The following is a 14,876-nucleotide window of genomic DNA, read 5'->3' on the forward strand; positions in this document are numbered from 1 at the left end:
GATCCCCTATCCTTCACATTCACAATTGCATAACTTGCCTGTGGTAGCTACAGCAATTGGTAACGTGGAAAAGCATAAATTTTCAAACCTCTTCAACATGACAGCTTTTTTCAAAGAAGATCAAGCTAGCACGTTCTCTCCTTTTGCTCTTAATTTCATATTTCCTTTCTGTCACTCATTGCTCCTTCTCCCCCAGCATGTTTCCCTACAACATAGCTTTGTTCTCTGTTGGACATATTATTCAGCTACCTGGTTCTGTTTCATAGATTTTTAAGGCTAGAAGGGAACATAAGATCATCTAATCTGACTACCTACTTGCTTCTCCCTTGTTTACATATCCAAGGATCACATTGGACTGTTCTATCACAATCTCACACTGGGAGCACATGTTGTTTCTTATCCATTGTGACCTTTAAATCCTTTTCAGAGTCACTGCTTTCTGGGGTACACTCCTTTTCGCTTTCTAGAGCTATGACTTGCATTTTTTGTATCAGATGTAACTTTGCGTTTAGCTGTATTAAAAGGCATTTTATTTGATTGGGCCCAGGTTACCAAGCGACCCAGTTCTCTGGGTCGCCATCAGCCTTATTATTTACCATTCTACCAGTCTTTGAGTCTCCTATCAATTTCATCAGTAGAGATTTACCTCATAAAAACGTTAAATAGCATCGGGCCTGATACTGATCCCTGTGAAATCTATCTAGAAGCAGCCATAACTTTTCCATAGATGAATGCTTGGCTGCCTTGTCTTTGCTGGACACTGACTCCTCTGCTGTAGGTTGCCAGCAGCTATAGCAGGTTTACTGTTGCAAGTTTTGCATCTGTGGAAAGTAAAGCTTCCTTGTTGGGCCTTTTATCTCTCTAATGTATAAATTGTCCTGAATCTTTGAGTTTAATGGAAAAAAATACTAGCTCCTGGACTTAACATCATCTTTGGCTAAGAAGTTTAGTGAATATTTATTGAAGAATATAATAGCTTCCCTTTATTAAATATGTCATCATGTGGAAATGATTTTTTAAAATTGAATTAAATAAATTTGTTGACCTGGGTGTATCATTGTGAACACAATGCACAATTACTTGATGAGCTGCACTAGCTCATTGTGGCTTTCGAGGTGAATTCTAAGGAGAGCCTGGCTGTATTATTTGTATAATCCTTACACAGTTGTGGTTAGCTCCAGATTTAAGAGAGGTGCCGTTGAGACAATATTGTATGAGGACCCCTCAGCTTTGGAACCAGAATCTTGATACTTTGGTTCAGTTGTTAAAGGATTCTCATAATGGTTTGATTTCAGGCTTCCAGCTGGTAAAGGTCTTCAAAATGTCTTTCTCATTAACAGTATGGGACTAAAGCCACAGTTGTTCTCCTGTGTCACACAAGCTGTCCTTAGTTGAGATAGCTGCCATTTTTATCTATAAAAGTTCTATGAAGTGTCACCATCTTTGAGGGGCAGACTGTCTCCCATTTTCAGTAGATTTGAAGCCATGCTGCTCTTGAGGGAGGTGGTGATCTGTTAGTGTGGGCCAGTCAGGAGACAGGAGAATGTAGAGGTGCAGGAAATGAGATGAAATAAGCAGCTGGAAGGGGGAGAAGAAAGGAAGGATGTGGGAGGGTATGGTGACTTATGGGTGGGAATATGATGGGGCAAAGAGACTAGATGATTGCACATAGGTATGTAGTAGGACAGGCGAGACTTTTTGGAGTACAGGATAATGAAACCCTGATTATATTAGCAGGTTTTAATCATGCCTATACTATCAAGTTTTAATCATATTCAGCACTGGTTCAGCTGCATTAGTGAACAATAGGTAGTTTTCATGGTGTAGACAACCTTTGAGAAGAAGTGGGGGAGAATTTGAGGGATGAGAGATGGGGAGATTTGGGCAAGAGGCTGTGGGGCCAAGGTCTTGGATGGTGGAACAAGATGATAAAGGAAGGTATAGCATCTTCTTCATCCCAGAAGTTATGAGGCAGAGAGTGGTCTCTCTCTCTGACAACCAACAAAGTGATCTTCACTTGTCTGTGAAAATGTGGGTTTTTTTGTTTGTTTGTTTCCAAAAAGGATACAGATAAAAAACCGCGTCTCTTCTGATTTTTAAAAACCATGCATTTTAGGGGGTTTACTCTTGTTTTTTTCTTTTAACTCTCCTAGCCTGAATCTGTTGACCTCAGAGTTACAAACTCTTCTGACTTTATTGGAGTCCTAAAATTATCTAGTAAATGGGATTTTTTCTTAAAAAATAACCACCTGTAAACTGTAAGGCTTGAGGTTGTTTTCAGCTAACAAGTTGTAAATTGAAACTCATTTAAATGACTAACAAGCAACCTGAGCCTGAAGGATAATGGCTAGTGGAAGCATCTGATGGCTCAGGAAGCCAGATGTCCTCTTAGCGATTCTAATTCGAATGAGAACAGCACATTTGCTTTTAGAATTTCTATCTCATCTGCCATGTATCTGTAAGGACCCCCCTCCCCTTTCTTCCTCTACCCCCACCCCAAGTGTAACCCTAGCATCCTTGATTTAAGTAGGGTGATTAAAGGGTCTCTGCATGTATGTAATGACCATTATCACTGTTGTTCTCTCCGCATGAGACAATGTCTGTATTTGTAAGTGAATAGATAAAGAATTTAAAACATACTATGTAATCGATAAGAAAGTGTATATATTTGACCACTGTAACACCATGAAGTTGAAGCTGATTTATCAGACTTCCCGGTATTGTGAATAAACCTCTTCAGTATTGTCTATGCTGCCTGATTCTTGGAGAAAGAATCCTTCGTGCTTTACAATACTGACATACTTTTGAATTTCCAGAGAGTCAAAATGGTTGCCTTTTCTCATTTATTCTCAGTGGGAGTAAAGCCATAGGTTACTTTCATTTAAGATGGCTGTCATTTCACCTACCTTTACTGTCTTTACTGCAAAGACAATAGGTCTCCTATTGTTTCCAATGGTACTGAAGCCAGGGTGTCATCGAGTCAAATGGCTATTCCTTCTGTGCTCTATAATTTCCTGTCAATTTTTCAAACCATCAGAGGTTGGAGGAAGGTGGGAAGGGGCTGCAGAGAGGCAGAATAAGGGGACATGCAGAGGTGTGGGGGGCAAGAAGGACACTGAAAGGATTCTGGGAAGCAGTGAGGGGAAGGGAGAGATAGAAATGTAGTATTCAGGAAGCAGTTTAAAAGAGGTGCTGAAGGAGGTTAAGGTTGTAGAGAAATAAGGTAGCAGAGAGGGAGAGTGTGAGGGGAAAGCACAGGTGCAAATGGTTGACAGAAAATTGAGAGCATGAAGGCGGAAAGTGAGTGAGGCCAGAGATTGTGTGACGTTCAGGGTATGTTGCAGAGCTCCTCTTTTTACGGGGCTTTTATGAACAGAAGTGATGTCTGAGCTCTGGTGTCTGGTGTGAATGATGTGTGTATGATTACCAGTTAAACCAATATAATTTTTTTAATGTCTGATTTATGATGGAGGTTTGTCTACTGGATTTATATTTATGACGTTTAAGTTGGTGTTGTTGTTTAAAGAAATATCTGGCATTTAGAGCCTAGGACAGGCTTCTTATTTCTTTTATAGTGCTAAAAATAAAATGCATGGTCCTAGATGTTTAGCTTTATGCTAGTGTTCTGTTTATCTCATTCTCACCCTCTCTTGAACAATCTGCAATATAAATTGTAACAGACTTTCAGAATTTGCAAGTGACTAGTGGTAACAGAGAGTGCAGAAATTTTACTTGAAACAAGACAACACTTTCACTGCTGTTAAAGCAATTCAGTTACTCTGTCTGGTACCTATTTGGGTAAAACTGATCTAAAGCAATGGATAAACGGAATTACCAAGCTCTGTGATGTTAAGTAGTGTGATTAAAATAATATTTTAGTTAACCTTTGTGTCTGATAAGTCTAAACTCTTTATTTTTTCTGGACCTCCTAACTGTCATTATTTTTGAATATCTCTATTGGGTTTAACCCCATATACTGGTAATACTCCTCAGCAAATGCAAAGGAGAATGCACCTTTGCAGCAGGTTTTCAGTATGCCTCAGATGGGGCTTTTTAGCATCCAAGATCCTCTGGGGGTTTTTAACTGGCTCTGTTAAAGAGCAGTTGACGCACTGTGGGGAAAAAATGGACAAGCAATCACATGCTTGCTGTCCTAGTCTTTTTAGATTAATTTTTGAAAACATGTGTAACAAGCCTAATAGTGTGGTGTTCTGGATCAGAGTAATAAGGAGAGGCAGAGGCAATCTAGAGGCCAAAATATGTTTTATCTCAGTTGGTTGGGGTAAAGTAGAAATGAATTAAATGGGAAATAATCACAAGCAAATCAGTGAGTTAGTTGTAGCAGGAATTACTACTTAAGCTTACACTGTAAACGACTGTAAACTATTACTGTTATCTACTACATATTAACTACTATTACTTTAATTAAACTCACTTTATTGGTAACAGTTTACATTTATGAAATACAGAATTTGGAATTAGAAAATAGAATATACTAGAACATAACCCTCACCATTATATGTTCCCTTTTCAGTTGCTCAGTTTTCAGCCTCTGGAAGGCTCAGAGTTTGAAGGAAAAGTTCTTAGGATGTTTAATTATAGCTTGAGCAATACTTTTGTTAACTTTTGAGTTCCAATTTAAATAAAGACATATATTCCTTGATGTGATATGTCAGTTTCTTGATTGAACAATTATCCCTCCACTCTTTTTTGGTTTACAGTCTCTGCTCTTTTGACAATTTCTCTATTCCTGTCAATTCATCTTATGCACCTTGAGATGATGCCTGTCTTATAGTCCTTACTCTTGTTTTCGCTACAGCTCACTTCCTCCTTATTTCTTAAATTATAGTTAGAGAGAACAGACATCTTTTATTATACCTTACTTCCTTTCCATTTTCCTTCCATTTCATTCTTGCTTTACTTTTCTCACAGTTTTCGAACAACGTTTTTCTTAGGTTAGAGACTCTTTAGTTATTTTTCTTCTGGTTTAATTGTACTATTCCTTTTAACATTTCCTTTTCCCCCATATACCACTCTTTCCTCTTTCTAGTATGCCCCTTTTGTGGCTATCCCTTTTGTTTCTACTATCTGTCTTTCCTGTCCCCTCTGAACTGGACTTTCTCCCTTTTAGCTGTGTTCCTGGTGCCCCTATGATGATGCAACTTGGTCACTGAGGCTGCTTGCTCCCCACTTACTGTCTCCCCTCTTCTCTGGTGCCAGGTGCTGCCTCACTTGTAATTGACCTCTTTTTCCATGTGGGGCAGCTTTCTTCCAGACCCCATCAGCCAATTTCACTGCTGCCTGTTTGGCCTGCTCTAAGCAGTGCTATGGAGGGAAAAGCTGCCACCTACTTTCCCCTACTGTTTTTTCTTTTTCCCCACAAAATTGTCCTGGGCTTGAGCTTATCCATTTCAACTTCCCAGAATCCTTGGAGTTCAAGATCTCCTCCTCCACTCTCCATAGCAACAGTTTCAGGTTCTTCCACTCCTTCCCCCCCCCCCCTTTTTTTTTTTTTTTTAAACAAAAGAACATTCTAAACCAGTGATTCTCAATTTCTTTCCACCCACGGAACCCTTGCGCACCCATGCCATGCCCTCGGAACCCTTGCCCAACCACACCATGCCCTCGGAACCCTTGCCCACACATGACATACCGTCCGCCGAAAAGACAAGGAAATCTTCCTCTTTTTGGCGGCGCGGTATTTGCTGGATTCGGCGGCACACTTTCAAGGCCGTTTTCTGTGGCCCCATCAGCCGATCGGCGGCGCGCGAGCCGCCAATTGGCGGCACCAGATTTTTTTAACTTTCGGTGGTGCGGTACGTCTTCTTCGCGGAACCCTTCCACTCAGCCCACGGAACCCTAAACAGCATATGAAGCCACTGCAGAAATCAAAGTTAAAATTATATATATATATATATATGCATGCATGCATGCTTCTTGGGGGCATGTGATTAAGTCTAAATGTCCATCATCCAACTTGCACAGAAGTAGAAAAAGTTGTATAAAACTTGAATTTAAGTTATACGTTTCAGAAAAAAGGATCATGAAGAAATAAGGCTCTGAAGCAAAGTAAGTGCCATTAGTGCAAAAAAAGAAGTTTTAAAAAACTTGGTTCATAATGTGGAATAGACACTATGGGGCAATAAAGCTATGAGTGAATGAAGTAATGCATATATTGCACCCATGCAGTCATTTTCCCCCTTGTTTGATGTTCATATGGATGTGAACACCATGTTACATACAGGTTCCCCTGCTATAGCTGACCAAGTCAGCTCCACATTATACATACTGGCACAGTGGGCTTTGTTTAAAAACAGTAACTATTGCACTGTCTGGCAAGAATAAATAGTAAGTATATGGTCACAGAAGCCACAGATTCTATGACTTTAACAGACCTCTGTGACTTCTTGGACTCCAGCTGTCAGCTCCAGGGGGTGGGGTTCTGGCTTTGGCTTCAGTCCCATCGTGACCATACTCTGACTTTGTGTCCTTTTTCCTCCAGGACTGTTCCATTAATTTTGCTTAATTTTACTGTGACAAAATTGTATCCATAATAAGCATATCAACTACATTATTCAAATTGATTTAAAAATCATGTGGGGAGAAGGATAAGATTTATCAGAAAGAGTTTCTTCCATCTTAGTAGAAAAAAACCACCTCAAGGAGGTGCCATGAAAGTCGCTTTTTGATGCGCTCTGAGAAACCTAAAGCAGTAGTTAGTACAGTGAGGTCAGTTATACTGATGAGCAAGTGAGTCAATGGTATGATGTGTAAGGCTTGAGACTGTTTTCAGCTAACAAGCTGTACATTAAAACTCATGTAAATGGCTAGTGCAAACATCCGATGACTAAGGTAGCCAGATGTCCTCTTAGTGATTCTAATTCCAATGAGAACAGCACATTTGCTTTTAGAAATTCCTGTCTGCCACCTATCTGTAAGGATTCCCCCCTTCTTCCTCCACCCTACCCTCCACCGAGTGTAACCCTAGCATCCCTGATTTAAGTAAAGTGATTAAAAGTGTCTCTGCATGTATGTAATGACTATTATCACTGTTGTTCTCTCCGGATGGGACAATGTCTGTATTTGTAAGTTAATAAATAAAGAATTTAAAACATACTATGTAATCAAAAAGAAAGGGTATATAATTGACTACTATAACATCATGAAGTTGAAGCTGATTTTGTTTCGACTAGTTAATGCAATTCACAGAAAGTCATAAAAGAGAAATCCGTTTTACTAGTTACTCCACTCAACTCAGTTTTTATCTGTTGGCCCATATCTCCAAATGACACTTATGTATCTTGGACCTTCAAGCTATTATGTTTTTTCTTACCAGCTTTTCAGGAAACTTGGGTTTGTGGAACAGGTCTGGGCTTGACACTAACCTGGAGTTAATTCTCTAATACATACTTAATGTTTTTAAAATGTACTAAGTGATGAGCTTTGTAAAATGAGACACTGTCTAAAGTATTCTGTGCCATTTGTTTTCATTAAGAGCATTATTACCAAAATACTAACTTCAGTCAAGGTCCACTAGTTTTCATAGTCTCTCTTGCTCTCGGTACTGGGAAATAACAAAGAGAAGAGTTATAATTAAGGCCCTACTTGAATTGTGGGATGATTGTCAAAAAATTGCAGCTGAGTTGCAGACAAGCTATAGAAAATTGCGGAAAAGTAATAATGGACCCTATTGAAGTAATAAAGTCTATGATTACTTTTCAGTGACTTTCTGCTGTCTGCCACCAGGGGCTCACAGCGGGGGCTTGGAACTGACAGTGGGGTCTTGCTCCCAGACCTGGGGCACCCAGGTCTTCCACTGTCAAAATTGTGGAAGAAGCCTAATACTGTGGAATCCACAATTTCTGCAATATCGTAAGTTAAGTAGGGCCTTAGTCATAACCTTTGCATTTTAGGAGTATCTTGTAAGTAAACTGGTGTAATCATTGCTGAGATAGCTTGCAGCTTCTAGTATGTAAAGAAACTAGTATACTAGATGATTGGTCATGTGTAAACTAAAATACAGTTCCTTATCTCACAGGTTATTAGAGTAAATTACTATGGTGATGGAGGGCCATATAAACACCTAGATAGAAACTTGCAAGGGATTCTATATCTCTTCATGGTGGGAAATATAATCAACTATTGATTGCTAGATAATTATATCTGTAGTTACTATGGGCCATTATTATATAAATCTCCTACAGTAGCATAGGATTTGGTTGGCAAAGAAGATTTAACTGTGTATGCTATCAAACTTCCATAATGCTATTCTGACAGCCCATTAGGTTTGCTTTCCCATAATTTCTATTGGGAATAAAATCAGAGTTTGAGTTTTGAGAATTGTTTGACTCCACTGCTAAGCTACCTTGCCTCTGTGTTCAGGTTTATAGGAAACGAACATGAAATTAATAACCAGTTAATGTTGCTGTATATAATAATTTAGTGTATTATGGCGAAAAGTAATTTCAGTATTTTTATTAATGTCTGTGTGTGTGCATAAGAACCTTGTCTCTGGAAACACAAAAATTGGCAAGAGAGAAAAAGATTGTAGTGAGATTATTGGTCACAAGGAACAGAGACTTTTCCAACTCGAAGCCATACACTATAGCAGTGTCTTAATGAGGCCAGTTTGTCAGGGTTTTCTGGTAGAGAGAAGCAATACGCTTTAGTTTTCAACATGAGTTAAGTGTTTTGTTACAACCTCTCTGTGAAATACAGTGTTCAAGAAAGGATAATGAAAAGATGAGATGTTCAAAGGACTTCAGTATCAGAAAAGCGTAGCTTGGAAAGGAGAAAATACTGTATGACATACATTTAAACGTATTTTAAATGTAACTTTTATACATTTTATATTTTAAATGTATTTATACTTTAAATGTGATTTGTACTTGATGATTTATCACAGAGCATCACTTGTGACTCAAGTAATGTTGAATAAATACTGCTTTTTAAAAGATTCACTGAAAACTTCAAAATGCAACATCATAGGAATGCAAAACTTCTGTTTGGTCACCTAAGGCTCAGGTGCTAGATCCCTGCAGTTGTATTCTCCTCTGCTGACTAAAGTTGATAAATAGGCCTTGTTAACTTTAACCTAGATAGGCTGTGTTTGGACTGGCAGTGGGACCTAGGGACTAGGGCAGAGGAGGTTCTGCACAGGAAAATGGTCTGAAGAACCAAGCCTGAGAAGAAAGTTTAGGTTGAAGTGTGATGGTGGTGATGGCGAAGTTTTAAATTGCCCATAAAGCCAAAACCCACACTGTGGAAAATGATGGAATATATATTGTATTAAGAGAGGGATGATAAATTCACTTTCTTGAAGTAAAATGAAGGCTAATTCAGTGATTTTTTTTTCTGTCTCTTGATTAACAATAAGAAAACACTTAAAATCAAAAGGAAGAACAGTTCAAATTTGAACAAGTCTTACAAAATTTAAAGTTAAAGGATCTTAAAACAAATGGCTTAGTTTCTAAAAATAGATGACCTGCTTATCTGAATAACACTTGCAGTTTAACTAGCTAGATTATGATTCAAACTTCAGAGCATAAACTAATAACTGTTACAGTTAAGACACTTTTTCTCACCCTGTTAAGTATTGCAAATTGGGAGCAATTGGCTTCTGTAAGAAATGGAACACTTGATTGTTGGCCTATTTTCATATGTTCATTTTTATAGTGGGTGGAATGCCTGTGAAAATAGGGCAAAAAAGTGTAAACACACATGCTGGAAGGTGAATTGCATAATTTGTTTTCCTGTTCACCTATAAGCTCTTACTAGAACTTTGCACATCTATATTTTGTTGCTGCAACCATATTGAGGACTGCTGACCATGATCAGTGATGCAGGCTGTCAAAGTAATTCTGTTGTACTATCACAGATTAGCATATAATTACTATTTGAAATGAGTGACTGTGCCATAATGTACCACTATAATTGATTAGGGTCAGCAGTCCAAAATGTGGTTGTAGCATGCAACATAGCCAAAAGTACTACATATTGCATATGCTACACATTGCACTAATCAGAGTACATGCATAATGTAACCCACTAGGGGACTTCTAATGCACACCAGCATGGTCTACATAGACCAGCTAGTGCACTTTTGAAATCTCACTCCTGTAGTGTGCATTGTTGCTCTGTGTAGACATGCCCTATGGATCAGTTGGAGCTTTCCTTCTTCCAGAAAAGCATGAAGAAATGAAAAACTTAAATTAACCTGAATTTACATGCTGGTACTTTCTTCACATCTCCCTCCACTTCTCTTCTGAAGCTTTTAATAGCTATGGGTTCTCAAAATTTCTGTATACTTCACAATACAATACAGTAGAATACAATACTTCACAATACAAACAGGAATTACTTGTTGGCAGTGAAGATTTCATGCAAGATAAAGACTTTGATGTTAGCTGTGTTAACTCTAAAATGCTACACATTTTAACAGGTATTGCTCTCTGATTTAAAAATACATGAAATGCCTTTCAGTAGACGATTGTAAGATTATCTACTTTTCAGGTTTAAACTGAAAACAAATTTTCTGTTTAACAACTCAAGTAAATTTGTTTGTTTGTTTTTTTCTCCTCCTCCCCCACCCCCTCCCTATATTAAGGTATGGGCTGAAGCCAAATGACCAAATCTTGGCAGAGGACAAACACAAAGAACTGTAAGTTTATATATCTATATATATCCTTGTATTTAGGATGACAGACACACATGTGCATGTGGATTTGCTTCCCTCCCCCTTTTAAAAAAAGGTTTTAAACAGTTACTCTATGCAAATTTTTGCTGTTATCAAGACAATATTTTTTCTTAGGACTTGTCTACATGGTGGGGTAAAGCACCCTGGGTGTTATTTCTAAGGCACACTGATGTGTGTCACACTTGGATTCATCAATGCACATCACTAGGGTCTACACAAATGTGTCCTCGAGCATTTTAACATACAGTACTACATTAAAGTGCACTAGGGAATCTATAGTGAGCACCGCCAGAGCTTGCACAGACCAGTGAAAGCTCAACACGTCAATGTGCTTTAGAAATCACATCTCCTGTAGTGTACATTGCTGCTTCATGTAGACAAGCCCTCTAAGTTCAGTAGTATCTGCTGCGTTTTACTTTACTGTTATCAGTAGCTACATGGTTAAAGAATACCATAATGTAGCTGAAAGCAGAGTAGAAACATGCTTCGCCCTCTGCTCCCAGCTGATTGTGGTAACTTGAGCTAAGGTATAATAATGATGATCTAATTATTGAATGTCCATATGAAGTGTTTTGAGATAAAAACATTACTCATATTTACTGAAAACGGGGGAAAAAAAGAATATTTCAGTTAATGTCCATTTTATTTAGACTGATAATGCTTCACAGTGCTTTTGAATGCTGTTATTTGTTGTCAACTTCCTAACTTTTGTGTTCTTGAAATGTTGCCTATTTTAGCTGAGCTGACTTCATTACTCTTTTTACATATACACTGAGAACTTATGAACTAACCTGTGGAAGCTTTTCTTTATCTACAAAATTATTAATTCATTGTCTTGAAGCCCAACTGGAAATTGTTAATTTGATTACAATATCTATCTTGAATATTTTTGTTTTTATTTTTAAAAAAACGCTTGAAATCCAGATAATTGTTCCAAATAAATCTCAAAGCAGTGCTTGAGAACCCTAGAGGCACCTGTAGAGCCATCAGTCAACTTCTTGAAAAGCTTATTAAGAATACTTCCTCTGCAAATCAGCATAACTCTTCTTTGATGCTCTTCTCAGGGAGTCCAGAACCATAAGCCACTGTGTTACAGTACTACTTCACCTCAGCAAGGGAGAGCTTTGCTGGAGCTTAAATTGTGTGACAGCACCCTACCACACCAGTCTGTCCACCTCACCAGCAAACTCCTCGAGACTCTGCCAGTCTAAACCTTGCCTTGCAGGTAACATTCAGTGAAACCCAGCTCCTGAGTTCCCTCCTTCTGCAGCACCCCGTCCTTCTCACTGGACACTCAAATAAATTAACTAAATCCACTGTCTCCAAAGAAGTAGCCTCTTGGCTCAATTGAGGACGCATACTTTATTCTAATATAACAGCACATTTAAGTGATATTAAGCAGAGAAAATAGACACAGAAATGGTAGCAAATAAAACAAAATAAAGCACACTTTTAGCGTCTTAAATTTAACAGATTATAAACTGGGTATCAGGCAGTTTGTTACCTACAGTCAGTTCTCAGTGTCCTCAGTTCACATAGCTGAAGGATCCACCTTTCACAGATCTCGAGAGCTCTGGCCCCTTTGTCCCTTAAGTGATGGATAACTAAGGGGTTCTCTCTGCTTTTTATAGTCCAGTAAACCTTTGAAAAGTATTCCTTTGAAATAGATACCTCAGATAGAGTTCTTTTCCCCTGCTGGTGTGCAGATGCCATGCTGTCTTCCTTGTCCTCTGGTCAATTTTGCTTTTTTGTTTGGCTCAATCACCATATTTACCTTAGATGTAAATGTACTTCAGTTGCCCTTTGCCTGTAATCAAGCTATGCAGACAGTCATAGCCACATTCCTTTGTGTAGGGCAGATTTATTTATTAACTGCTTCCAAAATATATTTTAAGAACATATTTCCAGCACACGTACGTAACTCTTTATATACATCCTGTACATACATCACACAATGATATTTGACCTGTGTGTTATTACATGATACCTATACATTTTGTGTAAATATTCTGACAACAGTGTGTTAGATGTGCCCTTTGCCAGTTGGCATAAAGGGGCTCACTCTTAAGGTCACACCTTCATTCACATGAATCACTTAATATATGGAGAATCCTTTTTCAGCCAGAATAACATTGCCTTCCCTCCGCCCTGCCAAATATAAACAGTAATGTGAGAGGTTTACTTTTAACTTACAGCAGGTACTGAATCTTCCCATGTGTAGATGATACCCGTCTGCTTCCAAAATACATAAAATGTTGTTAAAACATCAACACAAACTATGTGGAATGACTAAGTTTCTGAATTTTCTTATCTTTGTATGCCTGACTTCTCAACCTTTATATTGCAATAATAGTAACTTCATATATAATTTAAAAATATCTACAGGTATAACATCTCTTAAGACAACCTAAAGCTTACAATAAATCTGTGTGCACCCGGAATTCTAAGTTGCATGTGCATAAAATTCTATGTTGACATGCTAATAACTTTCTTCAAACTAATTGTTTTCCCTTCCTTCGTGCGGGTTTATAAAACGCCCAAAGTCAGAAAATTCTGGCTTAAGCCTTTAGAGCTTTTTGAGTGCAAATTCTTCATGCTTGAGTTACTTAAAAATGTCTGAACGAATTCAGCTCTAATTTAGAAGAAAAAGAAGAATCAACATTGTGCTGAGACCAGGGATGGAATATTTTAGCCTAAGGGGGATCTGTAAGAAATATAGGGCAACTGAAAAAGGATTAGGATCTGCTAGTAAGTGTTTGCTGCCTTTTAAAAGTAGCTACAAAGCAATGTTAAAGAACTGCTGTCTGTTTTTGGAGGTTTGGCTGTAATTGCTTTCATTATCACACTTAGGTCAATAGAGGGTGAGTTTCTGGAGGGACATTAAGATTAGGAAGTAAAAGGAGAGAATGAAACTCTAAAGCTGAATGTACTTTGCAAAGCAGGGCCATTCTGGAATTTATTCTCCATTGGCTACCCTAAAGTTTAAAACTAGTAATGAGTATAACTAGTATAAAACTTCAGTTCACAGTAATGAAGAAATGTCTTTTCAAAACTCATGACGTTAGCTTGGTGGTCTATATACAAGGAATTGGGGTCAGTCTGAGAAGTGCAAATGGCTAAGGGTATATCATTGCATACTGCTCAAAACTTTTGGATAGGTGAGCTTTTTCTGCTGAAGTATCTGTGTCCTCTGCTTAAGTATGCCATGATACTCTGCTTCTTTGCTCATGAGAAAAGGAGTCAGTGAGTAATATTGGGTCATGAGTGTGAGAAAGCACCAGCATATGCAACTTGATAAAGGCAGAGGACTAAGTACAATTGAGGTCTAAATAGAAAATCTGGCAGACTTCTGCGAATACTCATAAGTAAAGCCCCAGTTCCTTGCTGCTCTGAACCTAAAATCCTGAGTTCTCTCCCGAGTTTGTCCAGTTGACACAGGACAAAGCAGAAGAAATAGAAGGAGTGATGATCACCTTACAAGAAATATCCTGCTACCTATAATTCCAAATGAACTACGAAGTTTATCTTTTATATACAAAACCATAGCTTTTATAGTGATTTGGTCACTTTCCCAGTATAAACAAAATCATTAAAAATTATCATCTGCAGCTTTGGCATACTCAGTTACTTAAATCCTTGTTAGAAAGAATGTGAGATCTTGTGGGAGGAAAGAGACAAGATGCCAGGGCCTGAGAAGTTATTGGGTAAACAGTTTCTAATAACCAGAGTTTGTTGTCTCTACCCACTTTTTTTCATTGCATGTCTATTGCTTAGAGTTGATACATATGTAATAGTGAATTTGAAGCCATAAAAGAAAATGCTTAATTCCATACAGTCTTTCCTCTAAGTCTAAAACAAGTGTGTTCTGGATTTCAAATATTATAATAATCCTTACTGTTAAATTGATTTAGGAATAAATTTATGTGCACATTTGGGTTCAAAAGAACGCTGTATATATTTCAGGAATGCTGACAGTAAGCCTGCTTCCTGGTCACTTGGGATAGTACTACCCACTCCCTTTCTGCATTGCTCACCAATTTACATTTATTCAAACTTTCATCCTGTTTGTGATTTTTTTTTCTGGTCAAAATCGATTACTACATTATGATTTCAGTATTGGTGTACAACTTTTTTGCTCTGTAAAATAAATACTTTTTTTATTGGATGCAGTGTACAGCTA

The 14,876-nt window shown here is 38.0% G+C and overlaps 1 protein-coding gene across 4 annotated transcripts in view; it reads left to right on the forward strand.

Moving 5' to 3' along the window:
• Positions 1 to 14,876, forward strand: part of ADK (adenosine kinase) — a 488,773-nt gene that overhangs the window by 36,703 nt on the left and 437,194 nt on the right. For all 4 annotated transcript variants that reach the window (XM_067539239.1, XM_067539260.1, XM_067539250.1 and 1 more), the window contains exon 3: positions 10,607 to 10,660. In XM_067539239.1, coding sequence (XP_067395340.1) covers positions 10,607 to 10,660 — 54 coding nt within the window. The remainder of the gene's footprint in view (positions 1 to 10,606; positions 10,661 to 14,876) is intronic.

This window comes from Emydura macquarii, unplaced genomic scaffold (genome assembly GCF_026122565.2).
Source record: "Emydura macquarii macquarii isolate MOO-44397 ecotype Brisbane River unplaced genomic scaffold, CSIRO-AGI_Emac_v2 contig_67, whole genome shotgun sequence".
NCBI classification, from domain to species: Eukaryota; Metazoa; Chordata; order Testudines; family Chelidae; genus Emydura; species Emydura macquarii.